Source organism: Loxodonta africana, chromosome X, assembly GCF_030014295.1.
Source record: "Loxodonta africana isolate mLoxAfr1 chromosome X, mLoxAfr1.hap2, whole genome shotgun sequence".
Classification (NCBI taxonomy): Eukaryota; Metazoa; Chordata; class Mammalia; order Proboscidea; family Elephantidae; genus Loxodonta; species Loxodonta africana.
Window position 1 is genome coordinate 75,826,256 of NC_087369.1, and position 24,179 is coordinate 75,850,434.

Genomic DNA, 24,179 nt, shown 5'->3' on the forward strand with positions numbered 1-24,179 from the left:
ATAGCCACTAGCCACATGCAGCAACTGAGCACTTGAAATGTTGATAGGGAGACTGAGGAACTATATTTTTAATTTTCTAAAATTTAAATAACTATATGCAGCTACCGTATTGGCCAGTGCAGATCTAAAAAGGGCTCAGAGATGCAGATACTGAGACAGAGTAAGAATGAGTTAGTCAAAAAGAGCTAATGTGGCATAGGAAATTCTGGATTAGGACTAAGAAACCCTGGCTCTAGGTCTAGCTCTGCCGCTAATTTGCTAGGTGACCTTACCCTCTCAAGCCTCAGGCTCCCTATCTCTTACTTGAAAGCTTGGACTAAATTCAGAAGTCCCAAAATGGTGACTAAGGACTAAATGCAACTTTAAAATACAGATGGGTTTCAGGAAATCTAAATTATTATATGAATGCCTTCCAGAGGGGTGTGTGTGTGTGTGTGTGTGTGTGTGTGTGTGTGTGTGCATTTATGCATACGTGTGTGTGGCAAGGACAAGAAAGTGGTAAGGCATGCACTTTCGGTTCACCAGAGTTCCTACTATTCTACACACATGTACCCAGTGTTACCTATGTAGACTCTGAAGGTATTTGAAGCTGTGACCCCTGGATGAGACGGTTTCTAAGGACCCCTTCTCTTTCGTCATGCTGTGAATCTTTAAACCACTATAGTGCCCCAAATCTGTTTCTAGTTTGGGCAAATGGCTGGACCCGTAGCTTCCTGCCTCTTCCCTTATGGATTTGATACTAGTTACTAAAGTTTGGGATCAAGAGTAAAGATGGGAAGCAGGGAGAATAAAATCCTGGCCCTACTGCTTAACTTTGCTTTTAGTCTAGAAGTAGGTTTCTGGGCTTCAGACTCCTTGGGGAGGCAGCATAATGTAGTAGGAAGAACATGGGCCTTGTAGGCAGCAGACCTGGGCTCAGATTATCGGGTTCTCTTTCTTGATATCTGTGCTACCTCAGTATACTCATTTGCAAAACAAGGATAAAAATATCCCTAACCACCTAAGATAATTGTGGAATTAAATGATGTAATATGCTTGTGAAGTGAGGCATATACATGGCCCTGAAAAAATTGTAGTTACCCATATTTCTCTTGCTTACCTCAAGCACAGGGCTGATTACATCTCAGTCCTCTCCCAGGGTACAAGGGGGACCACATATGTTTGGCAACTCATGAGCTCAAGGTCTAAAGAGTGCCAGTTATGGGGGAGGAAAAGTCTGCCTATAAGAACTGCACCAAAGGAGCAGATCCCGTAGGCACTGTCAGTCTGTGGAGCTGCCTACAAGAATCTATGTTATCAGTGGGTTCCCTGGATGACAAGACATTGTGAGGTCAGAGCTCTAGTTCTTGGAGAAAATTGACTTGGCCCAGACCATACCATCCAGCTTGTGCCCTTTGTGGGAGGTGGGAGTTGGAAGTGGGTGTTCATATCTCCTTATTACTGGCTGTGCCCAAGCCCAACAGAAATGATTGTTGGACAAGGTCATCTTGCAATCAAGGTTGTTATTTTCCCATGTAAGTTCTTCTTGTGCTCCCCTTGCACTCCTACCTCCACCATTTTCCCTTTCTCTATCATAGTTGTTGATCCAAACATGTGATCCATTCTTGCATTGTTTGCTGAGTTGCACTATGACTGGGATTTGCATTGTAGGACTTATTTTTCAAATTAAAGCTTAAAGTCACTTCCAAATAAGTATTATTTTCTGCAGGAGCCAGAAACAGACACGCAGCAGGTTTTGTTATATTTATCCATTTAAACTGAGCAATCAGCTTCTCTCCTTGTCTTATACCTTTATTTATTTATTATTATCATTTTACAGCAGTTACAGTTAAGGTGGTTTATTGTCTGCACCAATGCAACTGCCTATGCTTGACCTCTTCAATTATTTGTATTTCTGTTGATATAAACGCTAGGGAAAATAGCACAAAGTAAACATCTGGATGCCCAAGGACTTCTAAATTGTGCGGTTTTGTGTGTGTATGTATGTGTGTGAGAGAGAGAGAGAAAGAGATAATAAGAGGAGGATGGTTTTTAAGGTTTTAGCTTCGGATTATTTTTGTTGCTTTAAATAATGTTATTTCTATCCTTTCTAATAACTGGCTTTTGCTGTAGTTCCCATTTTACAGAAAGATTGCAGAGGCAAAAATATTCTGTCATTTCTTTGATATTATTGGGAATTTTAGCCTTTCACCTTCCTCTCTCTACTTTGCTAATGCAGAAAATCAATATCTGTGTTACAGTGCATGTTTAACTATGGCTATAATGTTTGACAGTAATGTTTTATTGGGAGATGCAATACCAGAAAATTCCTTTTCATTGAACCCACATTTGGCTGATAGAATCTGGTAGTGTGAGGAGGTAAAGGGACCTTCAAGGCCATTTCGTTTAACCTCATTCCCATCTGCTACTTGAATTTTTAACCATTGTGCACCTAGTCTCTACTTGGTCATCTCCAGTGACGTGGATACCTAGCAACTTTTCCCTCTTTAGATAGTTTTAACTAAAAGAAAGTATGCATGTGTATGTATCTATATATCTACATCTCTATCTATATAGATAGATAGAGAGAAAGGGAACTAAAATTCAAGTCATTGTATCTTCTGGTACCCCTAGGGACCCAAAGAACAAATCTAGTTCTTATTCAGCAGGCATGGCTTTCTAGCCTCTTTCCCTAGCAATTCATTTGACGTACACACAAGTACATCATTCCCTTGATTTAAAACATTCTGTATTTACCTATTGCCTATAAGATAAAGCCCAAACTTCTTAATATGATATACATGTCTGTTTACAATGAGGCACCAGCTTTATTTTCAATCTCATAAGTAGTCACTCCCTCAACACATCCAGTATACACACCAGCCATACTGGTTTCTAGCTGTTCCCTCAAACACCCCTCAGTGCCTTTGTTTATACCCTTTCCACTAGTTTCTGCCTGGTGAAATCCTCATCATTCTTTAAGGTCTAGGTCACATGCCACTTCCTATGTAAAGCATTTCTTGACCCCACCTATGCAGAAAGAATTAATGCTTTCTTCTGTTTTCTTTTGTTAATACCTCCATTGTAGCATAGTCTGACATCTTAGAGAATTGTTTGTGGGTATTTACTTTTTCTTTGTCACGCTGGTGCAAGGCCTATGTTCTTTCTGTCATCCATAGTAAAGTCCTAACAGTGGATGTCTGTTGAATGAATGAATCATGACTGCATTATTTGAAGGTCCCAGGTATGAATACTGAGGGCTGCAGCCAAAGCACAATCCAAGGGTATACTAGGCTGGGATGGTATAGGAATCAGAGAAAAAGGCAAGAAATGAAAGTATGGATTTAGCAGGTACTCAAGAAAATGAATCATTCATTCAATTAATGTTTAAACTGAGCATCTGTCCTTAAGGAAGTTAGTCTGTGTGCAGAGAGATTGAACATCCTCTTATTAGTTCAGGAAATTTTTATAACAGGGTAGCTATACTATGTGTCTTTGGTCTCTGATAATAAATCCAAGTGTTCCTTTCTCCCTAATAGCTCGAAAGCTGAAGAAACTTGGTAACCTGAAGCTGCAGGAGGAAGGGGAGGTTTCCAGTGCAACGAGCCCCACTGAGGAGCCAACTCAGAAGCTGACAGTGTCACACATCGAAGGCTATGAGTGTCAGCCCATCTTTCTGAATGTCCTGGAAGCCATTGAGCCAGGCGTGGTGTGTGCTGGACATGACAACAACCAGCCCGACTCCTTTGCAGCCTTGCTCTCTAGCCTCAATGAATTAGGCGAGAGACAGCTTGTACATGTGGTCAAATGGGCCAAGGCTTTGCCTGGTAAGGAAAGGGAAAAATTGGCACATGGTGTAAGGAAGACCATATTTAGGGAATGCTGCTACAGGCCAGGCACAATGCCCCGTATTTTTCTACCCATTAACTCACGTAATCCTCACTATAACCGTAAAGGGGAGGGATTAGTATCATCCCTAATTTATAAATAAGGAAACTTGGACTCAGAAAGCAAGAGGAAGGCCAGCATTATAGTGTCCCATCTGCCTCACATGTGCACATAGCCGTCATGTGCCCATGTTCAACCCACAGACGAGGTCGGCAATTTTTCCCGTAATTGCATAGACATAGACATACCCACGTATGTCTAAGTATGTTCTTCTACATGTTCACATACAGGCTCACCTCAAAGAGAGCCTTGAGCCCAACTATCATTCTATCTTCAGTGTTACCTTCAGGATCTATACCATGGGAACTTTTATAATAAGATGTGGTAGAAAGTTGGGAGTCGGAACTCTTGGATTCTTGTCTTAGCTCTGCTGGTAACTCATTATGTGATCCCCGAGCAGATCCCTTCCCATTATGGGTCTCAGTTTCTCCATCTGTATAATGTGTGACGAGTGGTTTGGAGTGAATTGATGGTTTTCAAATTTTCCTTCAAGTAAACCCTTAAAAAAACTCTTTAAAATACTTTAGTAGTCAGTGAGAGGAAGGGTTAGGTAATAGCGAAGAAATTGTTGTTGTTGTATGCCGCCAAATCATTTCCCACTCGTGTTGTCCTGATAGGAAAGAATAGAACTGCCCCATAGGATTTCCTAGGCTATTATCTTTACAGGAATAGATCACCAGGTCTTTTCTCAGGTGGAACAGCTGATGGGGTCAAACCACGGACCTTTCAGTTAGCAATCCAGCACTTAACCATTGTGCCACGAAGGCTTCTTTAGTGAAGAAATTTCCAAGTGTTTATCTAACTTCTGCTCGGATACCTCCAAACCAAAAAAAAAAAAAAAAAACCAAACCCAGTGCCGTCGAGTCAATTCCGACTCATAGTGACCCTATAGGACAGAGTAGAACTGCCCCGTAGAGTTTCCAAGGAGCGCCTGGTGGATCCGAACTGCCAGCCCTTTGGTTAGCAGCCGTAGCACTTAACCACTACGCCATCAGGGATACCTCCAGTGATGGTGAATTCGCTTTCTCCCTAGGCCATCAGTTCTTTTAACAACTCTGGTTATTAAAATACTAATGCTTGAAGAAGCCTCAGAGATGCTCTATCCAGTGAACTTTCCTTTAACAGCTGGACTCTTTTTTTTTCCCCTCAAAAGCACTGTATCCAGATACAAGTAAGTGTTGCTGTTGGATATACAGCCAGAGCGTATGGCCGGGCCTCACCAGCTCAGTCTCCCCCTCACTACCCCAGGGAAGTCCCAGGCCCCCCTGGCAGAATCTTAAGTCTCCAAGGAACGCAGTTTGAAAACCAGTGACATACATGATCTTTAAGGGTTCTCTTAATCCTGAAATTCCATGATTCAGAGATTCTTTTGAAACATCAACAAGAGCACTTCCTACCGTGGAGTCAAAGATTAACCTGCCTTCTAATAATAACTGCCATTCTTATGGAAATGTGTAGTGAACAGAGCAGTTCCATATGTATATCCTGATTTGATCTGCATAAGAATCCTGTGAAGTAGGGATTCTTTTCCTTATTTTACAGATGAAGACACTGAAGCTCTGAGAAGTTGTGTGATTGGCTTATAGTCATACAGCCAGAAGGTAGCAGGGCAAGAACTTGAATCCAGGTGCCCTCTTGACTCCAAATCCCTCCTCATTTAACTCTACCCTGCAGTCTATGTAGTGCCCCTGCAGTTCAGTAGCTCTGGGCTTGACAGTGAGCATTCTAGGCCTCATACAAGGCCACTTAGGTCATATGGCAGACTTTCTGCCTTTGAATACATTGTATTTTGGCCATGAATCCCCTATTTTGTCTTTCCAACTCACAAGGCCTATTCACAGCCACCAAACCTTTCATAACACCTTCCCAGTTTAGGAAGCTGAGGTAAACGAGCCAATAGGATCACTGGGAAGGAGGCCCAAGGACTCTGGCTGCATATGCACTGTGCCAAAACAGAGGGTTTTCACAGGAAGGAAAAAATACAGAAAAGAAAAAAGAGAAAGTTTCTTTAATTCTTATCGCTTATTCAGTTGGATGTTTTGAGTCTTGTTTGTGACAGAGCTTCCATTTAATCTTTTCAAGCACTTTTCACACACTTAACCTTGCCCCACTTTATAGATTACAGAGCCTTTTCATGTATGTATGATCCCACTTAATCCTCACCACAGGAATCCCTAGGTGGTGCAAATGGTTCGCATACTGGACTGCTAACCAAAAGATTGGCAGTTTGAGTCCACCCAGAGGCACCTCAGAAGAAAGGTCTAGAGATCGGCTTCCAAAAATCAGCCATTGAAAACCCTGTGGAGCATGGTTCTCTGGCACACACGGGGTTGCCATAAGTCAGAGCCAACTCAATAGCAATTGACAACTGGTAATCTTCACCACAGTCCTATAAAGCATTAAAAAAAAAAAAACCCACTGCCATGGAGTCGATTCCTTCCAACTCACAGTGAACATATAGGACAGGGTAGAGCTGCCCTATACGGTTTTCAAGGAGGGCCTGGTGGATTCGAACTGCCAACCTTTGGTTAGCAGCCATAGTTCTTAACCACTAAACCACCAGGGTTTCCCCAGGAACTATTATTTCCATTTCACATATCAAGCTCAGAGCGAGGTTAACTTACCCAACTTGGTCACTTGCAAATGGAGCCAGAACTTGAACCCTCTGATTTCCAATTGACAAGTGACCTTGACAATAACCTGATGCAAATCACTATGGCAGAATCTGTATGGCTTGGGTATCACCAGCTTTGCTCAGACCAATCCCCAGGAAGGAAGCCCTCTCCTTATATTAACAAGTTCACAGGTCAATTTATCAGTTCACCATCTAACTTGCTGAGGAAATGATCTCTAACCTTCGGTTATTTAAAAGGATATCTTCTCTGCCAAAGCTGATTACCACATTCATAAGAGCTGTTATTCATATTATCGATAGCCACCTACTAGTTCATTTGATTTGCTTATTTAATAGATTGAGTTTCAGTCCTCTGTGTGGAACTGCGCTAAGCATCTAGTCAGATAAATTTTGTTGTAAGTTTTCTGTGATAGTGGTGACACATAGAAATTGCTTAGTAGAGTACCCGACACATTAATAATTGACAACGACTAATCAGGGATGGATGAATAGATTGTGTGTACACAGTATATTTAGAATCAGATATAACTAGTGTGGAATCCTATACACAAGTTATGTGACCTTGAGCAAATCAGATGTCTTCTCTGTGTTTGTTTTCGTTATCTGTAGAGATGGTAGAAAAAATCCTAACTTGAAAATTGTTATCACCATTAAAGATTATGAATAAAGAGCGTCTAGTACAGTAGCTGGAACATAGTAGGTGCTCTGTAAATGATGACTCATTATTATGAAGCTTGAGTGCTAAGCCAAAGCTTTCAAGAAGCTCCATTTAAGTTACTACCAACCTTGCCTAGAATCTCATGCATGGGCTCCAAGGCTGAATCATCTTGGAAGACCTTAGCTGGCAGGTGCACCAGGGCAAAAGTTCCCACAGTGGGCTTTTTGGGGCCTTTTCTCCCAGACTAGACATAGGACTATAGGTTTCTACTGCCAAGTGCTAAAAAATGATGTTGATCAGATTCTCATGAGAAAATAGTCACAGTTTCAAAGAAACTGCCTCTGCTTCCTAACCTGTTTGGTGTGTTTCAAAACCTCAAAATGATTCTTCTCTATTTCTCCGAAACAGCCTAACACAGTGCCATATACATGCTGAGCGAGTGTGTGCCTAAGGAAACCTGTAGGCTGGGGCTACTGCTTCCTGGAGTCATCCCTTGATAGCAATGCTTACCTGAACAGACTACTTCAAAGGCTAGATAACAAAGGCATTAGAGAATAGAGTTAGGTATCGTAATCAAATTAAACATATAGCAAAATTAACCTGCCACGCTACTGATGTGCGCTTGGTAATTAGGCTTGTTTACCAAGCAGCACTCACAAAGGACCATTAATTAGTATTGCAGTCAAACTAAATTTTCCCTTTTTTCTCTGCTTTTTTATTTCTCTGGCATCTCAGGGAGGGAAAAAAAAGCATCAGTGTTGAAACGGTCTCCATGATACCCGTACAGTTAAATCTTCATCTTCTGCACCCTCACATTTTGCACACTGCACAAGAAGATCCAGGTCCATCAGCAAAGGCTTTCCTTGATCCCCACTGCCTCCCAGCTCAGAGGTCCAGGGTTCAAACTCCTGGTCCTCTTCTCCACGAGATCCTTCAATGTTATGTTTGGCCCCTGCTTCTTGTCTCCTGCTGGGAATGGTCAATCCCAGGCATTCTGTGCTCCAGAAGGACTCCAGGCAGGAAATACTCTGAGGTCTAAGGCTGTGGGCAGTCTGTCAACATGCCACTACAGTGAAGGAGGAAGGCACAGACTCAGGAGTTAAGATTGCAGCCAAGTATGGTGCTATGAGATGTGACGAAGCCACATTAAGGATGGACTTTAGAACCTCTGATGTCTGGGAGGCTTGGGACCTAAAAGAAAATAAAAAGGAAATGGGATGTGTGGGTGGGCAGAGACCAACCAGGCAAAACAATGTGTCTGGATAGTGAGACTTCAGACCTGAGCCTGTGGCTCAGAAAAGCCAGTGACCTTGGTAGTTCCTGAGCTGCGACCTTCAGCAATGGAGTGAAAACAGCATTGGAGAAGAGAGTCAGAACACCCGGGATCTAGTCCCAGCTCTGCTCTGCCACATAGAGACCATATAACCTTGGGCAAGTCAGTTAACTTCTTGGGCCCTCAGATTCTTTGTTTGTAAAATGTCACATTGCCTACTTTCTGGGGTTATTATGAGAATGAAATGGGGTCTTGAACAGGGAGAGTGAAAAGCATTATTATTTACATTCTAGGGATGCAGTTCTTAAAGGGTCTTGAGTGTATGATAATGGCATTAGGATGGTAGGAAACTGGAAAGTGCAAGACACCTGTTGAGTAGAGAAGAATAGAAAAGAAGGGGGGGTCAGAAAGAGGTCAGAGAGAAGAGAGGGAGCCTGAAGGTGATGTGAAGAAGGCAGCAGCTGTCAAGTTACCTACCCTCATGATCTGATATGTAATAATATCCCTCTACCAGGGTTGTTAAAAAAAATGGTCAAATAAGATTATAGCTAGAAAAGAGCTTCATAAAGTGATATTTCTATTTATATGGAAGAAATGATTATTACACTGCATTATCAAAAAGGTATAGTGATCAAAAGCATGGCCTTTGGAGTCAGACTGCTTGGTTTTGAAATCTGATCTGCCAGTTACTAGCTGTATGATCTTAGACAAGTTCCTTAACCTCTCTGTGACTCTTTTACTGACTTACAGAAGAGGAATAATAATAGTTCCTACTTTATTGTATTGTTATGAGGATTAAATGAGTTAATGTAAATAACATGCTTAGAAAAGAGTTCATTTATTGTAAGCAGCCAGTAAGTGTTAGATTGTTACCCTCTTCCAACTGACAGTGCCCTTTTTGCTTTCATCATCATCGCATACAAGCTTTACAGTAGCAGCTCAGTGAAGTAGGGAGGGCAAGGAACTTTTTCCCTACCATATAGTTTGTTTTTTTTCCCCACCACTCAGCTGTCAGCATTGATGGTCCCTTGATTCCTCAGGGGCTGTCCAAGTGCCAGAGATTTACAATCCAACAGAGACCCAGACTTAGTTCAGCCCATCAGTGTCCAGTCTGAACACAGCCCCTGCCTTTCCTCTCCAGGCTTCCGCAACTTGCACGTGGATGACCAGATGGCAGTCATTCAGTATTCCTGGATGGGGCTCATGGTGTTTGCCATGGGCTGGCGGTCCTTCACCAACGTCAACTCCAGAATGCTCTACTTCGCCCCTGACCTGGTTTTCAATGAGTAAGTGCTCCTGGGCCTAGACTTGACATAAGCACAGCAACCTGTCCAGGCCTGGGTGGCGGTGATGAGGGTAGTTGGAGTGATGGTGGGGACTAGCCCATTTGACATACTGGTGATGTAATGGAAGCCCCAGCCAGCAGCCCAGTCTTGGGTGGCTTTGCCCGAGCTGGAAGGCCAATTGCTGGTAGGTGACTGGGGTGGGAGGGTACCGATGCCGATGGTGTTGCTGAAGCCATTCCCTTCCCAACCCTGGTATTTTGGCCGTGCTTCTGACCTGCTTTGTGGCTTACCTCAAAACTCCATGTAAAGGCCCCTCCCCTTCACTCTGAGCAATATAGGGAAGGAGCAGAGATACTCTGGTTATGAGGGCTGAAGTTCCTTTGGTTCCTTTACTACCACTGAGAGTTACTGCCACCCATCATTTGTTGAGGAACTACTTTGTGCCAGGGCAATGCTAGATACTTTCTATGTATCACCTCAGTGAGCCCTCATGACAACCTAATGGGATAGAACTGTAATCCCCCCCTTTTTTTTCAACTGTGGTGAAAATATACTTAACAAAACAATGCCATCTCAACAATTTCTACATGTACAATTCAATGACATTGGTGTAATTCCCTTTTTTTGGATGAGGAAAATGACAGTAAGAAGCAGCAGCTTACCTAAGATCACAGAGCTAGTGAGTGTTGCAGCTGGGATTCAAATTCAGAACTGCTTGGCTCCAACTCTAGGATTCTGCCCCTGAGCAATTAAAAGAGCTGAACTTCCTGGGTCGTTCTAATGACACTGCAGCCTCCCTGGCACCTAAGGGCTTTTAAAGCCTTGGCTTTCAGTCCCATGTTGTTCTTTAAAATTTTAACCTGAAGTTTTTAACCAGCCCACTACCTCCTGCCTTTAGATAGTGACAGGTACCAATGTGGCCTTGGATCCCTGATTGTCTTTGTGGGTTTCCTCTTTTAGCCTTCCTTCAAAGGCACAGGGAACTTTTTCCAAGGAAGACAAGAATGTGCCCAGCTCCTAGAACGGGGCCTGGTATGGAGGATGAGCTCAGGTAGTTATTTTGCTACTACTGTAGGCTACTGCTAGCCTCCACTTGCCAAGCAACTATTTTGTGCCAGAACTATGGTAGATATGTTGTAAATTTTATCTCAGTGAATCCTTATAGAAAGCAAAGTGACTTCCCCTTTTCATAGATAATCCTGTTTTTATGGATGGGAAAAGTCAGGTTCAGCAAAATAAAGTGACTCACCCAAGGTCACACAGCTAGCGTATGTTGGCGATAAGTCTCACATGTATGTTTATGTAATTCCAAGGTCTTCAACTGTCTCATGGTGGTAACTGGCAGGGAAGAGAACTTCACCACTCTCTGGCTGTATGATCTTGGTCTAGTCATTTCCCTTCTCTTAAAAATAGGTTTAATTAATGCCTGCCCTGCTGCCAGCTTTACTTATCCTTCATGAATTAGTCAAGGGCTCAAATTTTGGAATTACACTTTTCTGGACAAAAACCTCATCTCTACTGTTTCCTACATCTATGTCTTGGGGGAAGACCTTTAACTTCTCTGACCCTCATTTTCTTCATCTGTTACAATAATAGACCTTCTTAAATTGTATGTTATGATGGCTGAATGGGAACTAATGGGTGCAAAATGCCTGACCCATAAAAAAAAATAGTAGGCACAAAATGCAAATGGAATCCCTTTCTGATATGCCACTTCTCTAATAGCAATAATTTTCTTTATGTCTGCTGTTTAAGGTCCCTCGATGGCATTGTGAATGGAGCTGGCCAGAAAAAACTTCCCAAGGACCTTGAGCCAGTCTCACCACAGAGAATCCCTTTGGTCAGGGAAGGAATTGACCTTTCCTCCCCTCCATCTCTCTAACCCAGAAGAGGCTTAAAATAAAATCTACAGGCCAGTAGTTCCTTCCAGTACTGCAATGCCATGTGGAGGAGAGTGTGCGTCCCCAGCTGCCCTCTCCCAACCCAGCCAGCCTTGGTAGCTAGAAGCTAAGAATAACCACTGGGCTTTTGGCATGACCTGCTCTGTGGTTTCCAGGCCTCGAAAAAGTTACCTATGATGCCATCATCTAGAGCAGGCCTTGAAAATCTCCCTTCCTTGTTATTTTGGTCTCCCCTGTGTCTCTGAGTGATTGAGGGCACCTGTATCAGCCTCCCCAGAACCCTGAGGTTTTAGGGGCTTTGCAAGGCAATAAATGGTTATTTTCTAAATTCTAATTTTCTTCTCTGCCTCTGACTTAGTATGTGGCACCCCACCTCAACTTTCTGGCCCAGGCCCATCCACCTCATGCAAAGGTGCCACAGGTACCCACAAGGTCGGGGGCTGGGCCCACCAACCCTCAGGGCTCCTGAAAGCTACTGTGTTAGACCTCTCAGAGTCCCTAGAAACATCTGGACCAGTGTTTCTCAACAAAGATGCTGTTGACATTTTGGGAGGAATAATTTTTCATTGTGTAGGATGGTCCTGCATACTGGAATAGGCTTAACATCCTTGGCACCTGTCCACTAAATAATAAATAGGACACCAGTCACAGTGACAACCCAAACTGTCTCCACACATTTCTACTGCCCATTAGGGAGGCAGTACCACTCCAGTCAAGACCCACTAATTGATACCAACCTTCTCCAGGTATTGATCGGGAGACTGAGGCCCAAAGACTGAGGCCCAACCCATTTGCTGATCCCTCTGACACCAAACTCTGTCATCATCCATGCTTCCTTCTTTCCTTCACTCTTTGTGGAGAGCACATGTTATTGCAGTAATGGAATTGACCGCTAGTTGTATGACCTATGATAAAGCACTAAGCTTCTCTGAGCCTCAGTCTCCTCATCTGTAGAATGGTGGATAAGAACATTTTGTCATTTATTGAGCGTTTACTATATGCCAGGCACTGTGTCCAGTATTTTCCAATCCTCATCTCCCCTCTTATCCACTGTCCTTTATTCCCACCTGCCCTTGCTGTTCTTCTAAATTGTCTCTCCTTTTCTCCCCTTCCTTCTCCTCTTACTTTATTTTCTTTAACTCTCTCCCTATTCTTTGTGACCTTTTCTTTCCCTCCCTCTGAATTATTTCCATTGCTTCTCCTCCTTCTCTCTACCTGCGACCTGCAGCAATGTTACAGCAATTCTCCATCCTGGGACCCGATTTCAATGGTAAAAAGACTACAATGTTTTCATCAACAGAGGCTTGGAAGTACAAGTGAGATCTGAGCAGGGCCAGGCCCTAGGGTCAATGGATCTTACTAAAATTTTTTCTAGGATGAAAGAGCTTCAAGCAACACTCTTCTGGTCAATTGACTTGTGATAATATCTAAATACGTTCTCTTTCCAGTTGGGCCTTAGCCTCAATACTTCCACACCATCCCCCACTTACCAGGCCCTGCTCATCCTCTGGACCAGGCTAGTAGTTTGGGGAACAAAATGGTAAACCACAGCCTTTAGGTCCAATCCAGGAGGGCCTCACCATTATTTGGGAGGGGTGGAATTCCCTACCCTTTCTCTGCATGCTACAACATCAGTTTCTGGCTTACACACACACATTTGGTTTCTGAAGTTCTAAAAACCGGGAAGGTCTGATGGCCCAAGCAGCAGAAGAAAGCAGTGTTTCTCTCAGAGCTGTGCCATGGCCAGTCATGGAACAGAGAGGTTGCTCCCCTGTGAGAAGCCTGTCCAAACCTTGCCACTTACCCATACCATTTATAGGTGTTAATGTGATAATGTGGTCACAAATCACTATAATAAAGAACTTTGCACATGTTTACAGCTCACAAACTGTGGCAAAGAGTGGCCAGTTATAAGGAAGAGGGCTCTCCTTCAGCAGGGGACATTTAGGTTAGACATTCAGAAATGCTTCTTGGCTTATTTTTTTTTTTATCAGAGAAGCATTGGAATTCATTTTGAAAAGAAAATATGGAATCTCTTCCCTTGGAAGATTTTAAAGAAGTGATTAAATTTCTAATATGGGAAGTGGCATTCAAGGCAACAGGCAGGGGGATTGACAGGAATAACGCCTGTGGTCCTGTGAGAATCCTGGTATCCTTATGTTAAGAGCTGACTTCTATGGCCTATTACCTAGAAATCTTCCAAGTTGGGCTGCGAAGGAGGCAGGTTCTAGCTCTGACTGTAGCTGGAATATTAGAGCTGTAGTCAGGGAGACGATGCGCCTGCCCCATTGTGTTCATTTGGTCAAGCTTTCCTGTCCCTGTTTCAGGAAACAGGAAAGGCAAGAAGACCTGGAAATTCCATGTACTAACTGATATCCTGGCCATGGGAGATGAGTAGTTATCATGATGTCAGGATTTTGGAAAAAGAAGGGGGGCGGAAAAAGAACAAAAAACCATGTTCCTTGTTATTAAAGCAGCGCAAAAGAAACAGCAGGCTCTTATTGGGGAACCTAGAAAGAGGGATTCTTTGGCCTTGTTTTAAGCCTCCCCTCACTCCTCTCCTTCCTCTGTGTGTCTTCTTCCCAGGTACCGCATGCACAAATCCCGGATGTACAGCCAGTGTGTCCGAATGAGGCACCTCTCCCAAGAGTTTGGATGGCTCCAAATCACCCCCCAGGAATTCCTGTGCATGAAAGCATTACTGCTGTTCAGCATTAGTAAGTGCCTGGAGGGTCAGTTAGTGCCTCTGGGAGCATGGGGGCCCAGAAGGGGGTTGTTTTTACCATTAAAAGGTTATCAGGTAAAAAGCCAGCCCCGGGAAATTCCCCTATTTGTCCCCTTCCCGCCCTCTCATGGTACCCCAGCATTCTTTTTCCTGACAAAGACCAATTTCATGGCTAGAGACCATTTTCTTTGCTAGAATTCACCTTTCATCGGATACTCACCTGCCCACCTGCTTTTCTTTGGGATCAAGGTCATTTTGACTGGTTGTAACAGATCTCTTGGTTTTCCCATAGCTTCTGCCGTAGAAACAGGTGAGAACCGCCTTATACCCCTTTGCAGGGCAATAGAACAGGAAGGATGCCTTCTTGAAGGAATCTTCTCTTCTGCCAACATTAGGAGGTCTATGTAAGCAACTCAACTCCCAAAAACCAAACTCAATGATGTTCAGTTGATTCTGACTCATATCAACCCTACAGAACACGGTAGAACTGCCCTGTAGGGTTTTCAAGGCGGTAAATCTTTATGGAAGCAGACTGGCACATCTTTCTCCCACAGAGTAGCTGGTGGGTTTGAACCACTAAACCTTTACGGTTAGCAGCCAAGCGCTTAACCACTACGCCACCAGGGCTCCTCATATGCAACTCAGGGTTTATTTGGCAGCCAAGGAACCTTTCTTTAATGTCTTTTCTAAGCAGAGTGCTGTCTTAGCATCTGTAAGGGAAAAAAGAGAACAAATTTGATATTCAAAGCCATGTGTTTTAATTGTCTAAGTCAGAGCTGAACTGTGGATAACACGTAATCATGTCCAAAAAAAATGAGTAGATGAGAAAACTAGGAAAAGGAAAAAAAAAAAAAAAACCAAACCCATTGCCATTGAGTCGATTCTGACTCATAGCAACCCTATAAGACAAAGTAGAACTGCCCCATAGGGTTTCCAAGGAGCCGCTGGTGGATTCGAACCACTGCACCACTGGGGCTCCTCTGTGAGGAAGAAAAGGAAAGGTTCAGTAAATTTTATACACCTGATTTCCTTCAGTTTGAATCCAGCTAGCCTTTTCCCCAAGACCTCCCTGGCAGCTTGAAGGCCCCAGGCACACAGACTTAACTGACAGGAAGCCAAGTAGATGATTCCCTCCCTGTGGGGGTAACAGTCAAGTTTTGTGGTCAGAAAACTTGGGTGCTTTGTCTAATGCTTCTTCCTGGGCATGCTTCCCCTCCCCATTCTGTCTTCATCCCACATCAGTTCCCGTGGATGGGCTGAAAAATCAAAAATTCTTTGATGAACTTCGAATGAACTACATCAAGGAACTCGATCGTATCATTGCATGCAAGAGAAAAAATCCCACATCCTGCTCAAGGCGCTTCTACCAGCTCACCAAGCTCCTGGACTCTGTGCAGCCTGTAAGCAAAAGACGGAGGGTGCTTTGTCAGGGAGAGTAGCCTGATAAAGCCAAGTGATAATGTGCTCCTCTGGGCTCTGACACCACCTGTTGGGAGGTGCTTCCATTACTCTCTGGCTTTGAGTGTGGTCCAGAAAGAAAATACAGCAGAGAAGAAAGGAACACAGGTCACAGTGTTCCAGCTGGATATTGTGAAAGAGGTGGAGGAGTTGAGAACAGAGCAGTTGGGACTCGGGAAAGGGACTTAGAGCAGATGAGTCCTCTAGATAGACAAAACAGACCTGGATGTTTTCCCTCCTCCCTGAGTGTTGTGTGTGTGTGTGTGTGTGTGTGCGTGTGCGTGTGCGTGTGCGTGTGTGTGTGTGTGTTGAGTAAGAGGAACACCCAATCCTGGGTTGCATAACTTGAAATGGTGTAAAAGATCTCTTAGGAGCGCTCAGTCACTCCCTTGAGACCACTTAACACACACAGTGACACACACAGCCTCACAAGAGAGGGCCAAAGGAAGGAGTGGAAACAAAAGGCTAAAAGGACCAGAAATCAGAGATGGGGGGGAGATCCCTGGCAGAAGCCGGCTCTTTATCAATCCTATGTTCTCCTTCTCTTATTACCCCTGCAGATTGCACGAGAGCTGCATCAGTTCACTTTTGACCTGCTAATCAAGTCCCACATGGTGAGCGTGGACTTTCCGGAAATGATGGCAGAGATCATCTCTGTGCAAGTGCCCAAGATCCTTTCTGGGAAAGTCAAGCCCATCTATTTTCACACACAGTGAAGCTTTGAAAGTCTTCATTTCCTCACCCACCCCACTCTTCTGCCTGTTATAACTCTGCACTACTTCGCTGCAGTGCCTTGGGGAATTTCCTCTATTGATGCACATTCTGTCATGAAGAAGTTCCTGAGTTCTATTTCCTGGGCTTTTTTCTCTTCTCCTCCTTTCTTTTCCTTCTTTTCTCCCTATCTGACCCTTCCATGGCATTCAGACTCTGTTCCCTACCATGGCTCCTATATGTATTTTGAATGGTGTTGTATTTCTTCAAATCTGTGATGATACTCCTGTGGCCTAGTGTCAAGTTGTACTTGTTTACAGCACTGTGCTGTGTGCCAGCCACACAAACGTTTACTCACCTAATGCCACGGGAAGTTGAGAGAGCTAAGAGTATTTGGGAGAAATTTTTTTTTGAACTTTACTAGGTTTTTTTGCTCTTAAAAAATACAAAAACAAACAAACAGAAACCCTCAAAGAGGCCAACAATGATGAAAAAAATGAAAAATGCAGGCCCATGGGATGTCACTTCACTGTTTTTTTTCAACCCTTCTCTCCCTGGGAAACTTTTCTTCCTGTGAACAACTATTGCCATTGGAGGGCAAGGCGACCCTAAATCTGAGTTGAGGGTTGCAGAAAGTGGAGAGGACAAGGAGAGCAGATAGATTAGCGGTACCTGCCCACAGTTTTGGCCCCTGAGGTCTAGACTGCTCAAATGCAGTGCACTTTAATATATCGAAAATGTGCTTCTTGTTTGAAAACTTGTCTGCATGTGAATGTCTCCCTCCCACAAATCCTTTTTCTCTCTCACTTTCTGCCTCCATCCTCAAGTTGGCTTTCAATAGCTTCTAAGAGCTTTGAACTGAATGTTCTCTTTAGCCAAAACTTGGCCATTTCCCCTGAAGAGTCAGACCAGTGAAAAGGAGGAGAGGAGAGATTTGACCCTTTGAAAGGCCCCATTTGGATCCAGGTCTGTTTCCCCATGTGTAGGCCAGGGAGGAGCTTGGGGCTAGAGTTAGAGGAGAGAGAAGCGCTGGCTTGGCTGTTCTCCTACTTAGGACACTAAATATGTATCTCTCACTGCCGCCACCCTTGTTCTCTCTTTAGAGGACCTGAATGAAGTTTTCTGCCTGACTCCATGCAGCCACAAGCTCCCTCCATATTCCCTTCAGTGTTTCATGGGCTGAACTTAACCAGATTGCATTTCAGCCATGGTAGTGAAGCATGTTCACCTCTTTGGGCATATCAGCTGTCAGATTTCATCAACTGTCAGATCTCTGGAAATACAATCTCAAAGGGTTTGGACAAGCTGGGCGTCTTGCCCTTGTCCCCCAGAAATGATACCCTCCCACCAAGTGGAGAAATGTTCACTTTTTCCTTTAGAGCAGCTAAAGGGGCTGCCCAGATCAGGGCTGAAAAGAAAACTCAGTTACCTGGGTAGGAATAATGAAGGCATAAAACGAAATACCCTGTAAATATTCTCCTTGCCAACCAGCATATCCACCTTCAAAAGTCATGTGAAGATGGGAGAAGAAACCAAGAGGAGACGCTAGCTAATAAGTTTAAGTCTTCAGAGTCAAACCTAAAGCCAGATGGGCACCATCTGGCCAGTTTCCTCATCATCTTCCCTATTCTTGATTCTGGGCTCTAGCATTGGCCATAATCACTCAGACTCCCCACCACTGTTGCTGTCTTCCTGTCAAAGGGAAGCTGAAACATTGAGACTTTCTACAGAACCATGGCCTCCTTTGGAAAGGTCTGGATGGTGTGGCTTCAGTAAGATGACACCCATGGACTCGGAGTATGCTCCTGAGACACTGGTTTTATATAGCCCTTGGGCACCCCTCTGTTCTGCTGACTTTGTCTCCCAACCCCAAGGGCAGGGGAATACCCACTTACTTTCTCATCCTAGCCATTGACTCCTCACTTAGCTCTTAACTTCATCTGTTAAACTCAAAAAATCAGGGGCTAGTCACCAAACTGCCCATTTCAGTTGGTTTACTCTACTTGTTGAGAAAATAGTTTCTGAGTGACATGACCCACATGGGTTTCCTACCTGGATTTCTGTGTTGTTATGAATAGCCAAATGAACTTACAAAACAGCTCTTTAAATAACAAGGGAGAGGGGAACTTAAGATGGATGATATGCCAATACAAGACTGCTGGACAAAACTAAAGCTGACGGGTTCCCTTTCTACGGTGGGATAGACAAATTCTGGTTTGCTTTGTTATGGCACCATCTGGCTTATATAAGCGCACAGAATTACTTTTACCTATTTTAACAGAGAAAAAGAAAAAAACAACACTTTTTTCAGCTAAACTAGATTACATTTTAATAGTTCCTTTACAGCATCTGTTTTGAAATGATTTTCATCTTTTGTGAAATATGGATTCAATTGTACCATTCTAATACCTCTCCTTGTAAATACTAGAGGCGCTCCTTTCCATTTCTATGACTGTCAAATTTTTCATCTTTATGGATTTACTAATCATGAGTCTTGTCTTTATAAATATATGTTTTTCATTTGTGAAAGCCAAAAAGCAATGAAACAGCAGTGTAATTAAAAGCATCAACAACTGGATTACTCCAAATTTCCAAATGGCAAGATCAGTAAAAAATGGCCTAAACAAGTTTTTAGGCCAACTGTTTCTGCACTGAGGTTTCAGTGAGCAAAGGACATTTTAGCTTGGCTTTGTACTCCCTCGGATAAAAGGAGGAGAGGTTTGTTTTGTTTTGACCATTGATGTTCTTGCCCATGTAATTGTCCTCTGGGTAGAAGTTTCATTTTGCATGCACTCAGCTCTACAAACAGAGCCGATGTGGTTTGGTACACTGTGCTTACCTGTGAAAAACCAGCCCCCCAGACTCTCTCACCTGGTGAGCCGGAAGATGAGGGTCACTCAAGGAACAAGTCACGGGGACCGTCTCCGAAGAGGTTTGCAGCGCTGGATGGGGATGGAGAGTGAGGAAGACAAAACGAAGAGGCACCAGGGAGAAAGGCTCTGTCTGTACTAGGCAGCAAACAGCTGCCAAGGTCATGAACTCTGTGGTCAAATACAAGAGTCATGTGGCAGTTTCATCTCTTGTTCATTGGGCATCTGGCCCAAGCGTGGCCTCCGAGCTGAAATGGAGGTTGGATTCTTTGTTCCATAGCTTTTTTATGCCACAGACAGTATCGTTGTTCTTTGGAGAGTTTATTATTTTTTTAAATTACCTTAATCTGAGAAAGGAATTTTTTGAAGGATTCTGTCATACGTCTTTGAAAAAAGAAAATCAGTAATACATATATTTTTATGTATGTTCACTGGCACTTAAAAAAAAAAAGCTTCACTCTGTCCTTTGGGTAGTTGCAAAAGTAATTGTCCAGGTTAAGAAATAATGTGCTGATGCTACAGTCCCTCTCTGTTCATACTCTGCTTCTTAACCCTTATATGCATATATAACAAGATGTATTCTACTTGTACTTTAAGAGAAATAGGTCCACCATCTACATGATACTGACACTACACAAATGACCTAACCTTAAGCTTCAGGTAGTTTTTAAGTGATTGTTTCATTAGGCACAGCACAGACGTGGCCTTTTCCCCTTCTCTCCCTTGAAATTCGGCAGGGCACAAAGGCCCAAGCCATTCCCTCTGCCCCTTTCCAACCCTGCACCAGCACTGCACTTCGTAAGACCCTCCCCAGACAGCCCAGTAACTATCCCTGCATGGCCCTCGCATGGACCAGAAAAACAAAAGGCTGACTACTAATTATCCTGTGCCAGTTGCCCAGGTGAGAGGACACTGGGCCAAGGGAGTGACTTTCATGCTTGACCTCCTATAGAGGGGCCAAAGGAACCTGGATTGCTAAAGCACAGAATCAGACCCCAAACTTAAAGCCAAAATAGCTGTTTAGCATGTGTAATTTCTTGTAAATGGAAGTTTCTACCCCTGCTGCCTTTTATAGGCAGATCTGTTCTCACCACTGATCTCTTTGAAAATCTTTGAGAGCAGTTAAAAAAAAGAGAGATGAAAGCATCACGTTATGTAACCAAAGATTACACTGTATCTGCTAAGACACCAAAATTTTTAAGGGCAGGGAGGGTGCAAGCATTAGAGCCTCTTTGGTAAGCTATCCAAAGACAGACTGAAGGACTTTGCTGGTGACTGACTTATAACAGTTTAGTGGGAGTTTTCCTGAACAATAGACATTTTTTAGAGGAGTTGAAAATATTTTGGGAAAAAATGGGATTATGGGTCCTTCACTAAGTGATTTTGTAAGCAGAACTAGCTTTCTTTTTCTGTAGTAGTTACTGAGCAAATTCTTGAAGCTCCATTATTGCATGGTTGGAAATGGAGCCAGTCTTGGCCACTGTGTTTGCTAGTGCCCATATTAGCTTATCTGAAGATGTGAAGCCCTTATTGAGAAGGGGAGCATTTAAAGGACTAGATTTTGCACTAGAGGGACAGCAGGCAGAAATCCCTGTTTCTGCCCACTTTGGACAGCACAAAAATTTTTCTGCAGTTTAAGGCAGAAGGTTGAAATATATTGTAAATGAGTATTTGTATCCATGTTTTCAATTGAATTATATATATAGATATAGTGTGTTCTGATAGCTTTACTTTTCTCTGCACCTTTATATTTGGTTCCAGGTCATGACTGATACCATGTACTTGTGAGAGAGGCTGTAGTTACATTTTAGAAGCACTCTCAGAACAGACAAGACACCTAGGTTGACCAGATAACTAGGAGATCTTGTCCCTATTGAGGCCTGACCCACAGGCCTTACAAAAGGGCAGAGGGGGTAAAAGTGTAGGGTACATGATGTATTGCACTTTACTAGCCAAGACAGATGAATGTAGAAAGGGTGGTGGAGGCTCGTTGGAAGTGACTGGGCTTTACCATAGGAAAGGACCAGACCGGGGTGCTAAAAGATCACCCAAATGATTGACCATTGTCCCCTAATGGGACCTGACTGGTTGAGAGAAGGAAGGGAGTTCCTCGGTCTTCACCATCCTTTTAAGAAAAGGGCAATTTCCTGAGCTCGTAAACCTGGAGCAAGTGTCCATCTTTCACACAATTAAATCACATGAGGTTGAGGTGCTCTTGCTACTGGGTGTCTGTGTTCTCTAATTCTGGTTTTGGATATTTTCTGTAAAGAGTTTGCCAAATGAAAATGTGTTTTTCTCTGTTAAAACTTGTCAGTGTACTAGAAGTTGTATCTCTGTAGGTGCGGGTCCATCTCTGCCCATGGATAAGGGTGTTTTTTCTTCAATTAATTACAGCGTTTGACACTGGGGTCTGTTGCCCAGAGCCTCCCAACACTCACTCAACCATTTCTAGGTGAAAGCAGAAAAATCCACATTAGTCATTCTTCTTCAGAGGAGAAAAACGGCCTTTGACTCAGCTTCGATTTATCCCTATTTGATTTGGCTAGAAAGTAGGCCATTTACATTGATTGGCTACCCTAATTCAATATAGCAGGGATGTTGATTCCTTTCCTTGCTCCATTATATCTTAGCCTTTTATGAAATTAAATGAAACTATGAACTGGGTGGTCCTTGGGGCCTGGAACAGTTCCCACATATGCTACTCAGCAAGGCTGTCATGTAGCTGCAGACTTCGTCGGCCACCCAACACTGGAACACACACATATCCATACCCCAAAGGAAAGAAAATTCTGAAATATTGCTGCTTCTGTGGTGGTGTCCTCCGTGGCTGCTGCTTCACAGTATAGGACCCTGTACCCTGCAATTCAGACAGGCCAGGCCTCCAGCCTCTCACAACTTTAGCCCTTGGTGCTAACTGCCCTGCAGTGAAGTGTCTGTGGGGCTGTCCTATCCCATAAGCCACTTGGATGCTGAAAGCAGCCACCATTAGAATGACCCAAGTAAAAAAAGAGTCCTCTCATCACTCAGTGACACCATTCTGCTTTCCCCTAGACTGGAACTGTGATTAGGGAGTGCCTCAGACATGACATTCTTGCACTGTCCTTGAGATTAATTCGGCAGCAGGAGGGAGTAGACTATGTGACCAGAGATAAGAATTAATTTTCAATGTTGAGGGAAAAAAATAAAAGAGAGAGGGAAAGAAAGCATCATATAAAGATAAAAAATGAAACAAATTAAGTTCACTTGAAACTTCTTTCTATGGGACTTAAGTTCTCACAGTGACACTTGGCCTCCACTGGGCAGCAGGACCAGCCCCAAGCTCTAGTGTTCTGTTCTCTTTTTGTAATCTTGGAATCTTTTGTTGCTCTAAATACAATTTAAAAAAATGGCAGAAACTTGTTCGTTGGAATACGTGTGTGACTCTGGGTTTGTCCCTGCCTCTGCTCTCAGAAATGTCATCCATTGTGTAAAATATTGGCCTGCTGGCCTGCCAGCTAAAACTTGGCCACAGCCTCTGTTGTGGCTGCAGGCTCAAGTTATTGTTAACAAAGAGACCTGAGAAAAGCAGCTAATGTCCTCTTATCATCGTCGTTAATTTGTTATAACATAAAACAATCTAAAATTTCAGATGAATGTCATCAAAATTCTTTTAATTAGCTCTTTTTATTGGCTGTCTTTATTAAAGTCAAGAGTTGGTATCATGCCAAGTGGCCTTTTACACTACTTTGATTTTCATATACTTTTAAAAATCTTTGCACAGGGGTTGTAAATTTGCTCTGTGTTGGCCTTAGCATAGGTTGACCTGGGACCACCAAACAATTAAAGGGCCTGGGCTAGAAAGCACAAGTGGGCACTGACAGCCCATCAGAACCTCTCATCAAAAACTCTGAGCTTGTCAGCCAAGGGAAAGCCATGCGAACTTCAGCTTTTCACCCTCCCATCCTCATCCTTTTGAGAGCATAAAATAAGCGGAGGCATCATTGCCCAGTTCTTGCCAAGCTTCAGATAAACAATGGCTGCATTTATATCCAGGTAAAACTCAAGCCAGCCTTCTTTTGGGCCCTCAGTTCAAGCAAGGCCCTTTCCTCTCTTCTCTCAATTTGAAAATGTATCAGATCCCAAAGTGAATTTCTGGGTGTGAGATATAGGCTGTCAATGAGGCGTGACACACGTATTAAGAAATAACAAAGTCTCTATGCATCAGTGGCCTTACCTGTAATAGGGGTTGTCACAATGCCTCTCCCCTGGGCTGGGCTGGGTATTCAGTGAGAATGTATGTGATGCAACTGGTCATTCATTGCTTTGGCTTAGCTCCCTGTTAAAATGTCAGAACCTCTGAGAGGAGTCTCACATCAAGCGATGGTTTTTCGTCAGAGTAGATGGATTTCTCAAATATTTTCCTGAGATTAGGAGAACAAAAGATTGTTGGGATGTGTGTTTGTGTGTGTCTAAGTAAGACAAAAAAAAAATTTTTTCTTTTTAAGTAAGACAGTTATGTATGGTTTTTGGGTTGTGTGTAAGTCAGAGCCTGCCTCTGGGGGGCAGGGATGAGGAGCCCCTCTGACAACCATTGCTTAGGCCCTCTTACCTTGCACCTACAGAGAGTGACATAACAGCCTGCTCTGCTTGGCTTCACTCACCACTCAGATCCTGCCTAAAGAGCCAATGTTTAGCATCCACTATAAATTTTCCGAGGAGTAGCAAAACACAGAGGGCAGGAGCCCACATGATACTT

General features: G+C 43.4%; 1 protein-coding gene across 1 annotated transcript in view; it reads left to right on the forward strand.

Moving 5' to 3' along the window:
* Nucleotides 1–23,373, forward strand: part of AR (androgen receptor) — a 241,220-nt gene extending 217,847 nt beyond the window's left edge. The window contains exons 4-8 of the mRNA XM_003412742.4: nucleotides 3,519–3,806; nucleotides 9,635–9,779; nucleotides 14,267–14,397; nucleotides 15,648–15,805; nucleotides 16,424–23,373. Coding sequence (XP_003412790.1) covers nucleotides 3,519–3,806; nucleotides 9,635–9,779; nucleotides 14,267–14,397; nucleotides 15,648–15,805; nucleotides 16,424–16,579 — 878 coding nt within the window. The 3' untranslated portion in view covers nucleotides 16,580–23,373. The remainder of the gene's footprint in view (nucleotides 1–3,518; nucleotides 3,807–9,634; nucleotides 9,780–14,266; nucleotides 14,398–15,647; nucleotides 15,806–16,423) is intronic.
* The last annotated feature ends 806 nt before the right edge of the window (nucleotides 23,374–24,179 follow it).